The sequence below is a fragment of the Centruroides sculpturatus genome, unplaced genomic scaffold (genome assembly GCF_000671375.1).
Source record: "Centruroides sculpturatus isolate CEXI.00-Female unplaced genomic scaffold, Cexi_2.0 scaffold59, whole genome shotgun sequence".
Classification (NCBI taxonomy): domain Eukaryota; kingdom Metazoa; phylum Arthropoda; class Arachnida; order Scorpiones; family Buthidae; genus Centruroides; species Centruroides sculpturatus.
In genome coordinates, this window is record NW_019384301.1 from 509,372 (window position 1) to 532,473 (window position 23,102).

At 31.1% G+C, this 23,102-nt stretch overlaps 1 protein-coding gene across 2 annotated transcripts; it reads left to right on the forward strand.

The window, feature by feature from the left end:
• Positions 1-781: 781 nt before the first annotated feature.
• Positions 782-22,387, forward strand: LOC111640820 (nose resistant to fluoxetine protein 6-like). Of its 2 annotated transcripts, none has more exons than XM_023386992.1 (16): positions 782-1,136; positions 13,131-13,372; positions 13,482-13,596; positions 13,675-13,768; positions 13,851-13,951; positions 14,039-14,137; positions 16,558-16,629; positions 17,921-18,014; positions 18,092-18,184; positions 18,819-18,984; positions 21,010-21,089; positions 21,177-21,302; positions 21,378-21,498; positions 21,580-21,766; positions 21,840-21,982; positions 22,056-22,387. In XM_023386992.1, exons 1-16 carry the CDS (start codon positions 902-904, stop codon positions 22,290-22,292), a joined length of 2,205 nt encoding a protein of 734 aa, XP_023242760.1. In that variant the 5' UTR covers positions 782-901; the 3' UTR covers positions 22,293-22,387. The 2 variants fall into 2 exon arrangements, with proteins under 2 accessions (XP_023242760.1, XP_023242684.1); XM_023386916.1 differs by lacking the exon at positions 782-1,136 and adding an exon at positions 6,931-7,312.
• The last annotated feature ends 715 nt before the right edge of the window (positions 22,388-23,102 follow it).

Genomic DNA, 23,102 nt, shown 5'->3' on the forward strand with positions numbered 1-23,102 from the left:
ATTACTATGATTGTTGAAATACTGAATCTATATATATAAATGAACGGCTGGGAGATAGGGGGAAATAGAGGGGTGAATGTGTCGTATCTCGAGTGGTGTAGGCTCGATGAAAATTTTACTCCTTATTAATGTTTACGCCTTTTTATGAAACTCATCACAAACCTCAAAATTAAGCCTTTTCCATGTTATAATAAATGATAACGATGACGTTTTTTAAATTAAATTCTCTTAAAAGATAGTGTCATACAAAATGTTATGATTAATAATATAAAAGTTATTTTTTAAGTAAACACTTATAACAGCCTAGAAAGTTGCGCAACTAACTACTGCATTTGTTTATTGTTCGATACGATAGAATTTATTTTGAAATTTGTTTTGCTTATTAGTTTTAACAATACGCTAAGGCAATTTAAAGGAAGTAAATGTAAAACTGCACTCATTAAATGAGGCGATATGTGACATTTATTTACTCAAACACGAGCATAATTTTCATCAAATAACGTCATCTTAAATTAAATGTAACTTTACACATATTAACGCGACATATTTTTTCATAAAAAAAAAACTTCAATTTGGAATGAATTTCATTCCGTTTGGCTTTTCTATTCGATGTTTTACGAGAGAAACAAATTTAATTAATTATAATTTATTTGAAATTACAGGTACATCTATTATTCCGATACGTCAACGGAGTGCACCGCACACGGGCGACACGTCCAGGGGACGGAAAATCGAGCGATGGATCACGTAATATTCAAAGTCATTGTGGTAATACTCATCCCACCTATAACTTAAGAAATGTCTTCGCACGGAGAAAAAAATCCGACCGGCGCGCAATTACCATTTTCTTATTTAGATTATAGCGTTAACAGCGCCTCTATTGGCATTTATCAGAACTAAGATGCAATACGAAACGTCTGTCGGCAGGTTAATTATTCTAAGACCTTGGGTCGAACCCTCCGGCGGCGCCCGAAAGCCAAGTACCCGTAGTGGTGCTGTAGGACAGAAGTCGACAGGACTGGCGAAATTAGGGAATTCCCACAGAGCTTCCTTCTCAATTTGCATATTTCGTCACACGTCTTCACCGAATGCCCTGAATCGAAATTACCGGAAACGCCGCCATTTTGGCATCATAGGTAACTAACGTATACGGTATATTTATTATACTATTATCAAGTATTCATTATTTACATCCGTTCTATTAAAAAAATTAGTTTTTATTGCAACTTAATAACGTAACTGTATGATGTTTGATTTTCGTGCGAGTCTTTTCCTCTCAAATGAAAATTGTTGTAATCAAAACTATAAATAGTTTATATAAGCGGGATTAATTTGTTTTAAGTAAAATGTTAATAATTTCCTTGTGTGGTTTCAAAAACATATTCGAATAATAAATATACAGTGGGTGATCGGTTAACGAACGTAATCCGTTCCAAGACTTTGTTCGTTAACCGATTATCTATTTACCATAGGTTTTAATGGGAATTTAATTAATTCGTTCTGGATAACTCCCAAAAACAAAAAATATATATACTTTCTTACTATGTTTATTTATATGTAATAATAAAAATACATACATACANGGCCAGCTCACGCGTCGGAAAACCTTCCGAATTATTCGTGTACGCACCAGACGAAAAAACAAAAAATATCGTGTATCCACGAGCACTCCAATAAATAAATAGAATTGAAACAACACTTTGAAATGTTTTCCCGATGAAAACGAATAATAATAATAAGTTTCAATAAAAATAATAAAATGTAAATTGAATTTTATCATAACGAGTTTGCTTGAATTTCCTTTCTTCTGAGATCGCAGCAATGCGCGATGGGTAAGATTGTATAAATAGGGTTTGCTCGCAAAACCTCCGCGGGCGAAGTCGCGGGTAACAGCTAGTTACGTATATTTATAATAATTTCGTAAAACTTTATTTATTTAACAAATGTTATTGTTATTTGTTATGTTAACAAATGTTTGAATCGCGTGACGTTAAATAACAATAACAAATATTATTATTATTTAACATCACGCGATTCAAAAGGCATTGAGAATGTTTCGTTACAACTTAAAGCGAACTTTCGGTGTTCTCTTTTCTAATTTTATTTTTTTCGTCATTTTTTCCCTACGAAATCGTTCTACGAATAACTCTATACTAGCTTTTCTCCCTTTGTGGCTGTTAAAACAACTTATCGCGGCCAAAATAAATATTATAAAAGGTAAAGGTGTAAGATAATTCCATATAGTATATATCTTCCATAGACTTTTTCTTACGCACGATCCATTTCTGCAAAAAAATAAAGAAAAATAAAATAAAAATTTTGAATTTTGCCAATATCTTATAGCTACAGTCTTACTTGGTGCATATTCCGTAATCGTTATCGCAGAAAGTTCCAGGCAGGTGCACGTAAAATTCGTTTTTGAATGGAAAAAAATTGCAAATCTTTAGCGGTTTGGCAAGTATTCGCTTTATTTTTACAGCATATGTGATGAAAGCGAAAACGTATTAAATATATCGCATATGGACACTACTGGCTAGTCTACCTCGTAGCTCCCTACAAGTTTGACTGCCATATTGAACCTTGAAAATAATTTATTTTTAAATATAAAGTTTTGGTTTCGACCTTTTAAGTCTATTGCCTTTATATCGATTCTAATTGTAAGCGTATATTGTTAATTACTTCAAGTACAGCACTTGTATTTAAAAAAAGCCATTTAAACAAATAACGAGTGTCCTTCAGCTATTGCTTCTAGCAAACTTGTACAAATGTCATATAAACATTATAAAATTAAAAATTAAAAATTTCTTCTCAGTAAAAAGAATACTCGTTAAATAAGATGTCAATGTTTAATTAATTCATTCATTTGATTTAAAAACAAGTAAAATTGGCAGCATTTCAATGTGAAAGCTCTTAAAATTTGCGTAACTCGCAGTTAATTAGAATTAAAACAAAAATAATAATGATAATAAAATATTGTCATAAAAGGACTTCTATGAAATGCCGTAAATATCGTTGAATTAAATTTGCTTGTCCGAGTTGTTTGAAGTGATCTATTCATTAATTATTTTTATTTTATATTTTTCGTATACGTATAACTTATTAAGAAATTAAAAATACAGATGCAATTAATAAAAATTTTATAGAAAATTTTAATTAGTGTTTCCCAACTAGAACGGTGTTTATTGCTATAAACACAGATAATTTTATGTAAGTAAATTCAAGTTGTTTGACTTACACGGCATAACCTGTTTTTCTATAATAAAACTAAAAGTTAGTATTTAAAGTTTTATAATATTAATGAGTCTTTTTATAATTAAATCTACTGTAATTTAAAATATATATACGGTATATATAGATACGGGCATCCACAAAAAATTTTCCAGCGGAGAGGCATTGCTTGGAGACAAATAATTACCTCGATAAAGTTTACTCGATCCCAGGGAGGAGCAAGTTCTCCGTCTTCCTTCTCTGCGGAAACCCGTATATACGTATATATTTTAAAATATAACTAAATATTAACACTGATATCAATTACAACTTCTAAACAAAAAATTAGAATATTTACCTGACTGAAAGTTTAGTGTACATTTTCTCACGATCAACATAGAGTACAAAGCTTTTTTTTACCCTACATAAACAATGTCTATGTATATTTATTATACCTATTAATCAGACAAATTAACTCAAACGTTTTTTTTTTTTTTGTTACAAATGGAAATGAAATGACAAAAAATAGAATAACAGTTTGACCATGACAAAAAATTAGAATATTAACAAAAACAGCCGAACAAACAGCCATAAAAAAGTAGATTGTAATGCAAATTTCCATATTGTTGGGCAGAGCAGTGTAACAGTACAACATGGGGCGTAAGCGCGACATCAGTATCAGAACTAAAGATATTATCATAGCCTTGTACAAAGTAGGAAGAACAAATAAAGAAATTGCGAATTATGTAAAATACTCGCAGCCAATAGTCTCTAGAATACTGAAACAAAAAACCGTGTTCAAGTTTTAACTAATAAACGCCAGAAATGTGGCAACTGGAGCGGACGTTAGTAGCCGAACCACATGCCTATGGTTCCACGACTTACACTTCCACTTCCGTGTTCCCGAAACGAAGCCACCTCTAACGAAAAAGTAACGACGAGCGAGCGTCAGATAGCGCAGAGAAAGGCTCGTGTGGAACAAGACGACTGGAATAATGTTCTCTTCGGTAACAAATCCCCGTTTTGTCTCTCCTGTGGTGACCAAGGCCCACGTGTACGGAGAATAACCAAAGAGGCCTTCGATAAGGACTGTACGAAGAGATCCGTGACGTTTGCATCATCTATCACGATCTGGGGATGCACGAGTGCTTACGGCGTAGGACAACTGTACATTCTTCGGAAACGTATGACACATCAAGACATCTTAGTGACATTTATGATACCATCGGCAGAAGATATAATTGAGAAAACATTTCTATTTCAACAAGACGGAGCATCCTCTCATACTGCGAAGTCAACGATACGTTGGTTACAAGAACGACACATCGCAATCCTGCCTTGGCCGAGCAATTTCCCCAGACTTAAACCCATCGAAATTTTGTGGAGAGTTTGAAAAGACGACTTAATGAGCGGTGATCAAAATCTAAATAGGAACTAATGACGTCTTTGAATTGCATCACTAGAAATGAATGCTAAGCTTTAATCCGCGCAGATTGCGAGAACTGATTATGGCAAAAGGCGACGAAAAATAAATATTAAGTTTATTTTGTTGTATTTCCTATACTTAACCCACATTTAGCTAATAATCTAATTTTTTGTCTAGGAGTTATACTTAATATTGGCTCTTATGTTAATTTGAAGTAAATTTGCAATTAAGTGTAACTTATATATATGTATATGTATATATATTTACATATATCCGAATTATATTCTCTATTAAATTAACAGACTTTAACTACAAATGATGTCATTTTATGTAAGGATTTATTACTTAACAAAGTGTTGAAGAATATGTTTTTATTTTACAAATGTTTATCAGATATAATACATGTACATTATTTTTGAAATCCAGAAGGTTGGTTTCGTGGAATACGACAACGAAACACATCAGAGATCTGCCAACGGGTGCATGCCTCTCGGGTGGATTTTTTAAGGGAAAAAGGTCTCTGTTTAGGCGTTAGAAACGCGAATACAACACGGTAAACTGCGCGGTTAATCAAGCGCCAACCCACGACCAATTACCAATAATCAGTGGTTTTATCGGCCACCAGTGGTTCAAACCCAGAAGGATTATGATCCATTTTCTCTTAAATCCGGAGAGGCGAATCGTGATTGTTTAGGACCGAAGAGAATCGCGAGTCGTTGATTGAAAAATAATGTTTTAATTCGTAAATGATATTATTTATTTACTTATTTTTTTTAAAATTTTGATATTAGACTACTTTTACATATTAATATAAATGTAATGTTAAAAGAAACGTTTGTGAAAACTTGTATAAAAAATGTTTTTATTTTATGAAATATCTCTGGGTATTTGTGCGTGTGTGTAATTTTTATCTCTAAGCGTATTTACTTATTATTTAACGTCGAATTTTGTAAAAACTTTTCCTCCATGACGAAACGAAAATGATTTGTGCAGTGGCGTGGCTACTGGATTAAGCGCCTGGAGCGAGTCGAATCGGTGCGCCTCCTTCTTCCTCGGAAGAGGTCTCGCGAAATTTATTTTGAACATTTAATTTAAAAACATATAAGCGCAGAGCCAAACGGTTAGGAGTCGAAAGTTGAAATTTGGTACACACAGTACTGTACACTAAGAAGGGATTTTTCGAAATCCCCCCGCGGGGGAGAGGGAAAGGAAGCTTATCCCGAAGAACTCCGCTTCTATTGTACTATTTTAGACGCAGTATTTTGCGTTTTTTGCGAGAAATCGAGCATATTTTTAGACCCATCTAAAAATTCTGTAATTAGTCTCGGAAGAGTGGGACCTAATTCTCGTACCCAGTGAAAACGAGTAAGATCGTTTATAATCTTTGCTATCGTTACTTTTTCCCCGAGCAACGCCGGGCTCATCACTTTCTTCGGATCGAGTTGACAAGCTATTGTTTTTTCAATTGATATAGTCGGGCGGATCTAGGTTTTTCGGGGCCTAGGGCTTATTGAAGTCCAATGGGAACTCATTTTTTGTTAATACAAAAAATACCATAAATTATCTTTATTATATTATTATTAATATTAACTATTTTTACTGTACGATAAATGCTCATTGTTAATAAAAAAAGTATTAAAAATTGATGATAATAATTCAATTTTTGCGGGCCCTTGACACTCGGAGGCCCTATTAGTTCCTATGTAGATCCATCCCGGGATATAGTAGCCAGAGTTAAGACGGTGTTGTGACACGCTGCTTCTTAAATAAGTTTTGATTAATTTTAGTTTTGAAAAACTTGGTTCCGCTGTCGTTGTCGTCGCCCGTAAAGTTAAAAAAAATTGAGGCACGCTGCAATAATGTGGGAGAACCTATTTGAGGCTACGGTGTGAAATAAAAGTAGTTCGGCAACTTGACTTACAGAAGTACAGTAATTACTTTTACCCGACTATAAAAACACGTTTTAAATCGAAGCAGTCGAGGTCCAAAACTAGACGAATGTCGAAGAGATACGCCGATTGTAGGAATTGTGATTGTTCCACAATACTTTTATCAAATGACGTGACAAGCGATAAGCACTCGAAAGGTTACATAATTGTCCAACGGATTCAAATCTAATAGTTAATTGATTGATTATTAAATCCAAAAATTTTTTACAAATGCTCTTACAAGTTCTTATTACGCCTTTTCTAACTTGGCACCGTCGTGATTCTAGCCTGGAGCAGTTTGTTCCAACTGTTCCACGCTAGCTACGCCTCCGGATTCATGTAAATCTTTCAAGGTGAAAACACTCTTGTCGTCGTGCCAATTATTTTTTCATGTAGAAGTATAAAATTATAGATATTTTTGATCGCCTTCAATTTAATTTGTTTAAATCGAGTGAAAAGACAATCATGACTCGGGCCCTCGAGTTAATTCTTATTTGCCTGTTTTTATGTACTCAAACTTTCTCGATGTCGGAAGTTGCGTCGGAGGAAGTAATAGAAAATGACGAAGAAGTGAAAAAAATGTGGTTAGACACTTTAGAGAACGTCAGATATTTCACCAGATTCGTGGCAAAATTCTTAAAACCCAGACTAAAAAGATTAGAAAAAGAAGTAAATATTACGCAAGAATGTAAAGAATCTTTTAAACAGTTTCTGTACGATCTACAAAATAATAAAGTTTGGGCTTTTAAAAGTAAGTATAAAATTTATTTTAAATTATTCTTTTGTAAAGATTATATTCAAATATTTTGAACTGTTTTCGTTTGAACTTAATCTGATATAACATTTAATTCGCATCATAAGTTACGTGTTACGTGTTGTAATTAACTGCCTCAGTTTGTATAATGTAAATTTGATAGATAATTATGCTTATTCGCATACTTAATTTATTTGTATGCAGTAATCATATATTTTCGTATTATTTAATATAATAAACTATAATTGCTGATTGTTCGAATATAAAGCAACTTTCACAGGTGATCTTGATAAAGTGTTAATCTAAATCAGTGTTTTTCAACCTGTGAGTCGCGACCCCCAGGGTGGTCGCAAAGCCTTACACGGGGGTCGCGGGTAAAAGAAAAAGACAAGTGTTTGTAGGTCTTACACTACAATAAAAAAAAAAACTACAATTTCAGTGATAAGGCTTTGCCTGTTTATTTTACACTCTAAAATAAACCTGAAAAACCAATTGTACTGTAAAATTTACAGTACAATTGGTTTTTCGATCGATATTTAGGTCTCAACAGAAAGAAAATTAAATACTTAGTTTTTAAAATCACTGATATAGTTTTAATATGGCCCTGGGGGTCGCCAGAATTTTTTAACTTGTAAAGGGGTCGTGTATTCAAGAAGGTTGAAAAACACTGATCTAAATAATAAAAATTTACTTGTATAATTTCTTAAATTACACAAACAAATAAATTCGTTAGCCGTAAATACACCAAACAGCAAAAGAATAAAAAAAATACTTAGGCTGTGTCACGTAGGTCTATTGATTCGTGAATATGTAAAAGAAAGATATTTGGCAACTTTTTCGGCATTTTTTATTTTTTTTTAATACCTAATAATTGCTACTTTTTAACTACAGTCGACCCCCTATAACACTGTTGATTATTTCGTTTTATATGAATTCCATGTTGTACGAGTCACTTAGATTTTACAAATACGTGAGGCGTTCACAGCCCGGCACACGTATTTGTAAAATCTAAGTGACTCGTACAACATGGAATTCATATAATACGGAATAATCAACAGTGTTATAGAGGGGTCAACCGTATCTATACTTGTTAGACTTTAGATTTACATAAAATTAGTAAATTAGTAAAATTAGTAAATTAATAATTAGTAAATTAGTAAATTACTGATACAATTCGTATAATGAATGTCACTTAACTATTCTAAAAATAATAACCTCTTCAACATATATATAACTTCTTCAACTTACAAGACCTTTTGGTCTTCGTATGATGAAGAGGTTGGGAGGTTATTATTTTTTGGGTATGTTGAAGAGGTTATTATTCATAATTTCCAACGAAAATTTCGTTGAAAATTATGAATAATAACATAAAACATATATTTTTTCCCGGGCCTAGATTTGAGAACAATTTTTCAAAGCTATTTTATTAATATCTATGTATTAAACAAAGTTAGAACTCAATTAGTTTATTCTTTTAAAAGTTATTTTAAAAAACATCGAAAACCGTTATTATTGCAACGAGAGTGATTTTTGAAAAAAATTCGAGACAAATACATTTATTTATTATTGTTAACATAAAATTTATACCAGCTATAAAATTTTTTAATACGAACTTATGATTTATAACTGGAAATTTATTCAGACACGATCCTCACCTCTTTAATATCTCCCGAACCAATACTTCGATTTTCCTATAAATTTCTAGAAACATTTCATCCTAATGCACAAAGATCCCTAGAAAATTTCAGAAATATTTGACAAAACGCATAGCAGTTATTAAGCTTCAAAGTCGCTAAAAAAAATCATTTCCCCAATATACAAACACGCACAAACATCCAAACTCAGAAAAAACACGAACTGGTTTGAGTGTCTCGACGGTCCCCCAGACAAAAAATGAAAAACTCTTAATGGGTCATTTTTTCACTGTTAGCCGTACTTTCCCTCTGTATGTAACAGCTGGAAAAGTAACACATACACACTTATTAATATAATCACGTAACACTCATTTATATTCATTTCGTGATAATTAAATTAATAGCAGTTTAATTTCATTTTTTTAACTCACGCTGTTCGCTATATTTAATTAAAGGCGCTGACAGAGTTGGTGATAGATTCGCGCCCGATAAATGGGCTATATGCGTGAAATTTTCTGGGTTTTTTTTTCCACATATCTAACCTTTAAACGGGGGATCAGTTTTTCATCGAAGGTCCTCCAGGAAGGCACCCCTTGGAAGATCACCGCCTATCGAATTGCATTATTGCGTCCTCCATTCCTTCTACGTATTTAAAGTGACGCAATACATATTATTGCAAACACTAATCAAGAAAACTTTAAAGTAAATTTCTGCTTAACGTTGCAGAACAGAAATAGTAAACAATGCTGCAACGGACCGAAAATAGTTTCGAGATCGACTTGTTGGCCGTTCCTGCTGTAAGGAAAATACGCGTTTTTATTGTCTTTCTATGAAACTAATCCACAATGAATAAATTTTGTCTTGTTTTATTCAATTGTTTAAAATTCACTTATAAATAATGTATTTAATTCTTTTTTCTAACTTTCCTTGTTGATTAGATCTCGGCCGATCGAATACTGCTCGTAAGGAGTTCATAATTTACTTTACACACGCAAGATTACAAGGACAACAACGTGAATAAAAAATTTTCATTTGTATTATTATTCTATTAATTTTATCTACGCTCATCTTTTACCTATACGTGTTATACATGATTTGATAGTACAATAGTTTTATTTAATATTGTTGTGATGTAGCGATACTACTTGGGATGGTATTGCGTTAGGAATAAGAGCTGATGAGTAAGGTCATTATCCTTGCCCTTGAATCTTAGAGAAAAGTATCTTCTGGTACATACTATATAAGTATATAAAAAATATTTTAACGCTTTTGACAGTGCTGATTGTTGGCTTGTTTTTTTACGATTTACCGTTACGATCTACAATTCAACAGTTTGCCATTAATTGACTTTATTGAGGATGTCTTTTTCTAACGTAATACTTTCTTTTTTAATTTTGTTCTTTTTACTTATTATTGGAGCAGTTAAACTTAATACAGGTGTAATGTCTCGTGCACCACCTTCTTTTCCTGGCAATAATGCTTCGACTCCTGCTGGTAAACCTCGTCGACCTCCAAGCGAACCAACATTGAAATCATCTCGACTGGACGATTATTTTGCTTCTCAGGATATTTCTTTTTCAAGTACCTCAGAAAATTCTCTTTCCTTGAGGAACGTTTCGATATTTTTTAATCTAAACTGGAAGAATTGTCATCAAGATTTGACTTATTTTTAAAAATTTAAATAAAATTCAGGAGTTGTCGCCCTTCTCGCGCGTTAAAGTCTTTGATGATTTATCGTATAAATCAAGCCTCGAGGCTATTTCACACTGAACCGACTGGTCCGACTCCAAGTCGTGTTGCCGTAGCAACAGCAGTCGGTCATGGTATGAAATCGGTCTTAGGCGTAGAAAATTGTCCTTTTTTCATGGAAGTTAAATCTTTGAATAAACAAGCATTTCTGAAAGCCGATTGCTTGACGGTCGATGGTGACGAATTCACCATGTTTCAATTTAGAAACGGATGAACTACAGAAGATTAATACTTTTTTAGACAAATCCAGCCGAAAAGGTTAATTGAAACTGTAAGTTACCGACTTTGGGTGGCAGTAAGTTAATTGCGCGTCAGGAAAAGCCTAGGGACTGAACATATGCGGGTGGTGAAGTAGATGGCAAGGATGACACGTGTCCTCACAAAAACTGTTTATTTTTGACATAAAATTAACATACACTACGAACACAAACTTGAACTACAAACACAAAATGTTGAAGATCAGACGCTGGGAAGGATGATCGTTGATCTCGTAGGGTGTCGAAGACGGTGATGCAGCCCCCGGGCAGAGACGACGTAGGCGGAAGTATCTTCTTAGTTATTTCTTAGTTCTTAGTTAAGAAACCGAGAGGGGTCAGCTGAGATAGAACAGGTCGGGGTCAGAGAAGATGTGACGCTGGTCATCCACTGCCAGAATTGGAGGAGAACCGCTTCTTGTCCTTGAGATTCGGGGGTTTTATAGAATTTCTCTCGAATCTCACCCTTTTGATTGGTCCTGTTTTCCCTCTCCCTTATCCCGATTGGTCATTCCTTTGTCTCTAGGGGAAACCCGAGACCGATCCGGGTCGGGAAAGGTCCGAGAGGTGTTGAAGGAGCTTTTTACTCCGTTATGGCCCTTTTCTCTAACGTTTTGGACTCAAACGATTTAACAGATGTTCTTGTGGCCGTTCACCCCTTATCGGTTTCGGGCTCGGATGACACTTAACAAATGTCTTTTTGGTCATTAACATTTCTCTCGATTGTTTAAACCCGACACTTATTAGCGAGCACCTTGACAAAGCTCCCTCTCTCTCGATTGACATTCACCTCCGCCGTTTATCATCGCGTCGCGTTTGTTTTCAAGCACGTATGTTGCTTCCTTCCTGTCTGGTCTACATCACCAACACAAGCTCTTGTTCCGGTTTAACCTCCGAAATTTCTAGACTGGGTTTTAGGAGCCTCATAGAACAATTGCTAAAGAGAGAGATAAAACTTTAGTAATGAGGATATTGTCTTGGAATTGTCAAAGAACGTTGGACTTGACACTGAATGACCATGACATTATATATTTATTACAAAATTATGATTTAGGTGCTTTCACTGAGACTTGGTTAACTAACTCTTATAAACGGGTCCTTTTTTGTTGAACCAGCATTTATTTTTATATGAACAATTTGCAAATAAACCAACTGGCCCAGGTCGTCCGTATCACGGTATCATTGTTACAGTTTCCCCATAAATTAACTTCTTCAGAATTGTTGTTTAACTCGGACGATCTGGAAAATTCTGAAATTTGCAGTGAGGTTTGCTTATTAGGGGATTGATACTATTATGTTTTGCTCGAGGGATGGTGAGATAATGTAGATTGTATGTATCTCCAGTAAAGTCGGACGTAATAACGATTTCACTCGTTATTAGCATATATAACTTTTTATAAAACCCATCCCTATCCTGAAAATTAAGTTTTTTGCCATTTTATAATAATTAAAAATGTAGAAAGTTATTATAACAAAGTATCGTAATAGATGGCGTAACACACATTTTTATTTATTTATTGTGATTAATAATGTAAATGTTATTGGGCTGCAATTTGAAAAAAATTGTAAATTAATAAATTCCGAATGTCTTTTTTTAAACTCTGGAATGGCGTCAGATAAATGAAATTCAAGACTAGATAGCTTAGGGATAGGAGGCCCCGATTAACTATATACGAACCTCACGTTATTTCAATTCGAAAATGTTTAAAAAAAACAGCAATTGCTCGTTTTCAGCTGTGATTTTTTAACTCTGAAAATTCCCTCCCTCAGAGGATTATGAAAATGTATTTGTATTACAGGATCACGTACTAAAATCCTTGTATTTTAAGTATTTTAGGTACTTGTATTTTAAAACTTAAATAACTATAAATATATTGGGTATATATCCGAGGCTTTTCCACCGTGTTGAAGACGTTTCGAAATACTAACGTTAAATACAGTTACAGCATTTCAAAATAAAAAATCAAATTTTTTGAAATATAATCGAATTTATAAATAATCTAACTTTTAGTTAAAATGTATTTTATTTTATTGAGTATTTATAAACCTAATACAGTAAAATAGAAAAGATAAAGTGTATTTTTTATTAATACTTTTAACAAGATTACTTATTAAAATAACAATCAACAGATTATACAATGTAAGTAATGAAATAATCAAGTAAAACTTCTATTCCAGTGTTTGATTCGTGGGGTAAAATTACACCGGGAAGTATGATAGGAAGTTTAACGGATTATGGATCGTATTACGAATGTAAAAATGCTGTTCACGATACAAAGGAGGCTTTTAGCACAGACTGGAAGAACTTTTCTCCCCGTTATTGCATTCTCGATTATCGTTTACCTCCACCTTCAGTAGCAAAAGATATTTCACCTTTCCATACAGTTCCCGATTTTCTTAATCTTACCGACAAAGATTCCGTATGTGGCTACAAATTTTATAATATATACATATTTAGATCATATAATATTTTTCGTAAATTTATCTATAAACTTATTTTCTATTATAATAAATTTTAATATCGTTTAGGTACAGAGTTTTTTGGCCAATAAATCTCACCTTTTTACCGAACATACTTTTAGAAATGGAATATGTGTTCCCTCTTCTTGCAGTTCTGAAGATATTCAAATAGTGTTCAAAAAATGTAAGGTTTTATTAATTATTTTAATAAGTATAAAAATTTAATAAAATAAATATTAAATTTTCAAAAAATATCATGAAGTTTTGAATAAAATTGGAATTGAAGGAATCGTAAAAGTTAGCCATTGTGACAGCGATGCTTCAGTTGCTTTGAGTACAGAACAGAAAGTTGTAATGTAAAATACATGTTAAAATAAATAATCGTACTTTAATTAAACATTAATATTTTAAAAGTAATTCTAAAATATTTATATTCAGCATTTTCATCTCGAGTTTAATTTTGCTATCGATAATTGGCACAATTATGGATCTGTTACAAAGACGTGCAAGTAATTATGACGTTGAGAAACAGAATTCTAGTAAGTACAGTACATTTCTTTCCGTATTATATTCTGTTGCTTTGCTTTTTCAAATAATTTATAATAAAATTCATTCTTTTACGTAAGGTTTGACGAAAAAAATGTTTTTATCCTTCTCGTTGTATACCAATGCGCAGAAACTATTTTCTAGCAAGAAATCTTCTGATACGTTAACGATTCTCCATGGTTTAAGAGTCATTTCTATATCGTGGATTATTTATTCCCATTCTCATTTGTATGTAGACACGCAGTCTATAGGTAAGTTAATTTTTAAATAAATTTCCTTAATATGTAGTGTAGTTTATGCAATTTTTACATTTATATAAAACTATATGCAGGGTGGCCCAAAAGTCGGGTAACCGCGCTCTTTGAAAGCAATTTATGAAAGTATGACAAGCAATTGCGAATCAGTCATTTAGTGGGTTTTGAGACCTCCTTGTTGACTATCAAATTAATTTATAAGTTAATAAAATAAATCCAACAACGAGTTGCGTAATTTTCCTTGCAAAACAGTTAAAATTGTATGTAGTGTTATCTATTATGACGTTTTTGAAAATTTTTATATTATTAATTACTATAAAATGGGAAAAAGCTTCATTTAGATTTTTTACAAGATATAAACTGGTTTTATAAACGAGAAAGTTGTAAACGATACTAACGAGTATATTATTTATTAAATACGATTCCACTCGACCGATGACCCCTATTTATCTCTCCATGCCTTTGACCTTTAATCACCAAAATTTAATAGCATCAATTCTCCCGATACACAAACCTTCCTGCAAAATTTCAAGAATTTTTGACGAAAACACAGCAGTTATTAAGCGACAAATTTACTGAACAATATTGCGCCTTTTCATCAATCCCATATTTTCAACTGCCTCAATATGGATAGATGGAGTTCGAAATAATCGGAATTTTACCAGAATGTTTTGGAATTTATTCATTATATGGCGTAATAAATTCCATGTTTTTGTATACTGCAATTGCCGGAGATTGCCAGTTGTTCGACGTAGGGAGAAGTTAAATTACAGAAGAATTCGTGATTTCGAAATTTCCTGTAGCCTACTATTATTTCCAACTGTACAATGTATAATAGCGAAATGTATTTTATAAACAATACAATGTTTTTTGTCTTATATTGTGACTGATAATTTCCATAGTATTTGAAGCAAGAGGACATTGTAACGCGTGTGTGCACAAAACAAACATTTTAATTTGGATTTGCCATGAGTATAAAAATGCCAAATGTAAATAAATGGCGCTCATATATATTTTATTCTGTAATTTGGAAGTGGCTGTAGAATAAGATATGGAGATTCAATTACCGTATTAATCATAACAGTAGACTATAGCGATTGATCATAATGTTCCATCTTATGTACGATCTTATTTTATTATCATTGCTGCTATTTACATTACTCGAAAAATCCAGTCATTAAAATTAATACAAATTTTGATTATTAATTTTATATTTTTAATTTATAATTTTAATATCTGTAGAAAATATATTTTTCACGTTTCAATTTAATAATTTACCCGCTTTTAGCTGGTATACTCATTTATAAAGAATTCTTTAAAGAATATTTTTATCAATTTGTCGCCAATGGGACACTTTCGGTGGATACATTTTTCTTTATCAGGTAAAATTTATTATTTTATTTTATTTATTTTTTATTAACAATTAAAAGTATTTAATTTTTTTTAATTTAAATTTCAGTGGTTTATTAGTGTCTTATAACACAATAACTCTTGTTAAAAAACACAAAAAGAAGTTTAATATTCCTGTGTTCATCATCTATCGATTTTTCAGGTAAATCATTTATTAAAGTTCATAAAATAAATTGTTAATGATGTAGATTTAAATAGTTTATCGTTACAAATTATAAACTAATTAATTAATTAATAAACTACTCAAAATGAAGCACCTACTTACCTACATTTCGTATAATTAATACGTTACCAACCAAGCCATTCAAAGCTATGCACACTGGAAGAGTTTTGGAGTATAACCTCCTGTATTTGGAAAGAATTAAAAATTTAAAAAATACGAAAATATATCTTATATTTATTTCCTCCTTAATCTACTCTACCTATACCATAAAAATTAATAAAATACGTTATGAATAAATAATATTGTAAAACCCAACCCTTTTAAAACTCTCGTGTAGAACCCGAAGCCATTAGAAATGTCGTACATGTAGTAATTGTGATATTTTCTGCTTACAATAAAGTTATAATAAAAGCTTTATTTTGGTCTCATTCACTCACTGGTTTATAATGCTTGAGTAGAAATACACTTCTTACATTAGAAAGGGACAATACATTCTAAAATGAGAAGTCCAGAATGTTACTATCGATATTTTGTTATTTAGAATAACAAATTATATACAGAAGTTATTAATTTAATAACTTTTATACTGTATAATCGTTTAACAATATTTCAGATTGACACCGACGTACGCGGTGGTTATTGGAATTTTATTCGTTTTACCATTGTTGGGTGATGGACCTGTCTGGAACTTAACTCTTGATCCGGAAGTTGAAAAATGCCGTAAAGGATGGTGGAGAAATTTATTATTTATTAATAACTTTATCGAANCATGGTTTAAGAGTCATTTCTATATCGTGGATTATTTATTCCCATTCTCATTTGTATGTAGACACGCAGTCTATAGGTAAGTTAATTTTTAAATAAATTTCCTTAATATGTAGTGTAGTTTATGCAATTTTTACATTTATATAAAACTATATGCAGGGTGGCCCAAAAGTCGGGTAACCGCGCTCTTTGAAAGCAATTTATGAAAGTATGACAAGCAATTGCGAATCAGTCATTTAGTGGGTTTTGAGACCTCCTTGTTGACTATCAAATTAATTTATAAGTTAATAAAATAAATCCAACAACGAGTTGCGTAATTTTCCTTGCAAAACAGTTAAAATTGTATGTAGTGTTATCTATTATGACGTTTTTGAAAATTTTTATATTATTAATTACTATAAAATGGGAAAAAGCTTCATTTAGATTTTTTACAAGATATAAACTGGTTTTATAAACGAGAAAGTTGTAAACGATACTAACGAGTATATTATTTATTAAATACGATTCCACTCGACCGATGACCCCTATTTATCTCTCCATGCCTTTGACCTTTAATCACCAAAATTTAATAGCATCAATTCTCCCGATACACAAACCTTCCTGCAAAATTTCAAGAATTTTTGACGAAAACACAGCAGTTATTAAGCGACAAATTTACTGAACAATATTGCGCCTTTTCATCAATCCCATATTTTCAACTGCCTCAATATGGATAGATGGAGTTCGAAATAATCGGAATTTTACCAGAATGTTTTGGAATTTATTCATTATATGGCGTAATAAATTCCATGTTTTTGTATACTGCAATTGCCGGAGATTGCCAGTTGTTCGACGTAGGGAGAAGTTAAATTACAGAAGAATTCGTGATTTCGAAATTTCCTGTAGCCTACTATTATTTCCAACTGTACAATGTATAATAGCGAAATGTATTTTATAAACAATACAATGTTTTTTGTCTTATATTGTGACTGATAATTTCCATAGTATTTGAAGCAAGAGGACATTGTAACGCGTGTGTGCACAAAACAAACATTTTAATTTGGATTTGCCATGAGTATAAAAATGCCAAATGTAAATAAATGGCGCTCATATATATTTTATTCTGTAATTTGGAAGTGGCTGTAGAATAAGATATGGAGATTCAATTACCGTATTAATCATAACAGTAGACTATAGCGATTGATCATAATGTTCCATCTTATGTACGATCTTATTTTATTATCATTGCTGCTATTTACATTACTCGAAAAATCCAGTCATTAAAATTAATACAAATTTTGATTATTAATTTTATATTTTTAATTTATAATTTTAATATCTGTAGAAAATATATTTTTCACGTTTCAATTTAATAATTTACCCGCTTTTAGCTGGTATACTCATTTATAAAGAATTCTTTAAAGAATATTTTTATCAATTTGTCGCCAATGGGACACTTTCGGTGGATACATTTTTCTTTATCAGGTAAAATTTATTATTTTATTTTATTTATTTTTTATTAACAATTAAAAGTATTTAATTTTTTTTAATTTAAATTTCAGTGGTTTATTAGTGTCTTATAACACAATAACTCTTGTTAAAAAACACAAAAAGAAGTTTAATATTCCTGTGTTCATCATCTATCGATTTTTCAGGTAAATCATTTATTAAAGTTCATAAAATAAATTGTTAATGATGTAGATTTAAATAGTTTATCGTTACAAATTATAAACTAATTAATTAATTAATAAACTACTCAAAATGAAGCACCTACTTACCTACATTTCGTATAATTAATACGTTACCAACCAAGCCATTCAAAGCTATGCACACTGGAAGAGTTTTGGAGTATAACCTCCTGTATTTGGAAAGAATTAAAAATTTAAAAAATACGAAAATATATCTTATATTTATTTCCTCCTTAATCTACTCTACCTATACCATAAAAATTAATAAAATACGTTATGAATAAATAATATTGTAAAACCCAACCCTTTTAAAACTCTCGTGTAGAACCCGAAGCCATTAGAAATGTCGTACATGTAGTAATTGTGATATTTTCTGCTTACAATAAAGTTATAATAAAAGCTTTATTTTGGTCTCATTCACTCACTGGTTTATAATGCTTGAGTAGAAATACACTTCTTACATTAGAAAGGGACAATACATTCTAAAATGAGAAGTCCAGAATGTTACTATCGATATTTTGTTATTTAGAATAACAAATTATATACAGAAGTTATTAATTTAATAACTTTTATACTGTATAATCGTTTAACAATATTTCAGATTGACACCGACGTACGCGGTGGTTATTGGAATTTTATTCGTTTTACCATTGTTGGGTGATGGACCTGTCTGGAACTTAACTCTTGATCCGGAAGTTGAAAAATGCCGTAAAGGATGGTGGAGAAATTTATTATTTATTAATAACTTTATCGAAAGTCATAACGGGGTAAGGCGATTCAATTTAATACAGGAACTTGAACATATGAATCATAATTTTTTAAATTATATTAAATAATGAAGGTTTATATATTTTAATACAGAATGATCTTTTTTTGCGCCGATAGAAATTTTAAATTTAATGAATATACAACTTTTTAAAATAATTTTAATTGTTAATATTAAAATTAATTTTCTAATTTTCCTGATCGAAATACCATTTTTTGGTTTAAAAAATTTTACGTGTTTTATTCATAATATTTTCCAACTTACGCTGTAAAACATAAATATTGACTTACATTATCTAAAGCTTATTTGTCTTATCGGAATTATTTACACTTTTATGACAATACGGAGTAATTTTCACGTTATTTTTATTATAAAAAGCGAAGCCATATTAAAAATTATATATAAAATTATAGTGCACACCAATCTCATTATACCAATGCACTGAAGTACTATTAAACTTTCTTTACTTTAATAAAGGAAATAAACGTGTAAAACTGTCAGTTCTCTGCTTTATTTTAAGAAAGTTGCTCGAATTTATTTACCAATCAAATAATGAAAGCAGCAATCGTAATGCTTACTACATGTTTGTGTCGATTGATTTTCCTAACCGCCATACTATTGCAACATTTACCTAAATTGCAACAAAAAGGTGCATTAAAGTTAAAATTATTTTTAATCTGTATTCTTATATCCTTGATTACGTATCCAAATATATAATTGAATTCAGGATAAATTTTTCATTAATTTTAAACAATTATTTAACTTAGAATTCTTTTTATCTTATGTTAAAGAATTGCTGTCCGGGTTACAATTATTTTATAATTAGAACATTTTTAAAAGTGTATTATTAAATCAGCCTTCTTAGAACTTGAATTAAACTAATATAATTATTCAAATCGAAGTTTTAAAATTGAATCTTGAAATTTAGATAATTTAAACAAGGCCAAGTTATAAATATATATTTGTCGTAACGATATAACGCTACAATATTATTTATACTTATATATATTTTATATAGAAAGAGCGATATCTAAAAAAAGTTTATATGCCTTTAATTACAAAGGCTGGCTGTTTTAAAATATAAATAATAAACGTTTTCATTATTGATTTTTTTTAATGATATAATCTGCAGATTTGTTTAATCTAAGGATATAATTGAAGTTTTCCTCGAGCGTCATCCTCGAACACACAAAAAGTACTTAACAGGATCATTATCCTTGGCATAATTGGTAGACACGTTAAAAGTGAATTATAAAATAATACATAATTTATGAATTAATCTTTAGAAGAATGTATTTGCATTGTATTCCTTTAGTAAAATTGAGGACTTAGTGGAAAAACGACACGCTATTACCAAATTTGGTTTTACACATCGTTAATCCGTGTTCTTTCGTGGACATGCCTCACGCACGTTTCATTACAAACCCCTCAACATTCTCCACTACGTTTTATTAAAGTGAATTACACACTCACATTAATAAAGCGTATATTTAAAGTGCTGGTGATTTAAAAAACAAATTTCTCTTTTTCTCGAAAACTTCCTAACGCCGTTTTTTCCACCAATCCAAAGTAATGTTTAACTCGTTAGTAAATGAATTTTTCTAATTACATTATCTTATATTGTTATAAACAATCTTCATACAACTGTAATTTTTAATTAGTTTCTAAGGAAAAAAGTTGCAATTCGAATATTATAAATTTTCCTTCGTGATTGATCGCACATTTCACTTCGATAGGAATTGTCAAGAGTGCAAAATATTATACAGCAATGAGATTTTAAACTTCATACACTTCATTTTATTTATTAACACGCAGAAATAATCCTTTAATCCGTGTATTTTTTGCTTTGCGTAAATTAAATAATCTCCATTCTGCATTATTTTACTTCCCTTTATAATTAATTCGAATTATGCAAGCCAAATATAATTACTTATTAAATTCATTTTAATATTTAATATCACAAAAATAATATTTTTAAATTGAGTAAATAATTATAATATCTCATAGATCGATTTTATTTATTTAGTGTCTAGATCACAGTTGGTACTTAGCAACGGATACACAACTTTACATGGCATCATTAATAGTAGTAATACCGCTCATTAGGTAAAAAATGATTACGCAGTTTACACTTATGTATTAATTGATAAATCAAAAACTAATTCTGTCTTTCCTCTCTATAAATACAATTAGGTGGTCTACTCTTGGACTTATAATTAATTTCACATTATTGATTCTATCAATGATAGTAACTGCGTTTATAACTTACTACATGAAATTGCCACCAACTGCATTAGCTTCGGCGTATCTAAATCCTAGGTACGTTTTAATAATGCATTTTTTAAAAGTAATAATTTATACGTTTAAATTTTCACAAAATATTATTCGTTTTAGTGATCGATTCCTCGATTGGTCAAAAGTATATTATAAACCATATCCCCACGCTGGAGCATTTTGCATTGGATTAGCAACTGGTTATTTACTAGTCAAGAAGCCTCAATTAAAATTAAGTAAAGTAATACAACTTTTCCAATTTTTAAACAATTTGATTTTGTAATATTTACGAATGCAACTAATTTATTTGTAAAATGTTCAGTGGATTCTAGTCTTAGGATGGATTTGCACTTGTGTCTGTAGTGGCGCAGTATTGTTTTCTGCCAGAGATTGGAACGTAGGTCATAAACCATCACCGTGGATCTCGGCTCTTTATGCATCTACGAATCGAACTGTGTGGTCTCTCTGCGTGTCTTGGGTTGTAATAACGTCTGTGTACGGTTACGGAGGTAAAAGTTTTGCCAAATTATGGAAAATTTTATATGAATTGCAATAAATAAATTAACATTTCCTTCAAAACAGGGATCGTAAGTAAATTTCTTAGTTGTAAATTGTTTGCGCCTTTTAGTAGAGTTTGTTATTGCACTTATCTTATTCACCCGTTAATATTATGGGTATACAACGCTCAAAGACGAGATACAATTTATCCAACTTACTTTATTTGGGTAAGTGAAATAGACTATTACGAAATAGTTATTGAACGATATTAATTACAACAGACAAATTTTATATTTTCAGATGTATATGATAATAGGCCATATTGTTTTATCCTTTGTTTGTGCATTTGTGATTTCTCTCGTAACCGAATCTCCATTTCTCGCTTTACAATCAATTATTTTTGGAAGAAATAGAAAAAAGTCTGCTTCAAATGAATTTATTTCTCAGAAGAACGATATAATCGTCAAAGAATACAATAATACGCATGTTAATATTGTTTGCAGTTCTACTCTTAGTTTGCCACAGGATAAGGATTAAACGAAATATATTTATCGTCTATAAAAATCATATTCGACAAAAGATATCAATTTTTATTGCTATATAAACGACGATATCACATATTAAACTATAAAAGAACGTAAATTTTTATATATAGATACTTTCATATAACATTATTATAACTGTTATGCGATGATTGTTAATATTTTGTATAAAACTGATAGGCTATATCTAAATATCAGTGCTTAATCAATATTTTCTACCGTATTATAACGTAAAGTATATTGTACATTTTTAATTTTACAAATATGTTAATAATATATCATATTTTAACATATTGGCTTTGGCTGTGATGGCTGTGTAATTAAGAAATGTTGAACAAAGTAAGTGTTGAGTTCCCAATGAATCGCCTTGTATTATTATGATCACTTCATACTGAACGAAATACGTTATTTAATATTAAATATTAAATACCGTATTTCCGTTCAGTTAATAAAAAATTAACTGTTGCAGTTCATAATAAATGTAAATTCAATATTTACGAACTCCGTGTTATATGCTCTGTGAAGTTTGCCTATTTTCTGCAGTAGTGACCTTAACAACAGCGTCACTTCGAGCCCCTGTCTACGGCTAATTGCGCCTTTGCGCAATTAGCCGTAGACAGGGGTTGATGTGACAGTATAGTGTAAGCTCCTCATCTTGATCTCTATCCTTAAGATAATTTGTTGTTTCGTGGAATCTCGAGATTTTGTTCTTCTGTACAGTAACGGTGTTTAAATGCAGAAATAAAAGAGCGTATTGTCAGACATTTATATCAAGACATTGTTTAAAAATGGTTGTTAACACCGG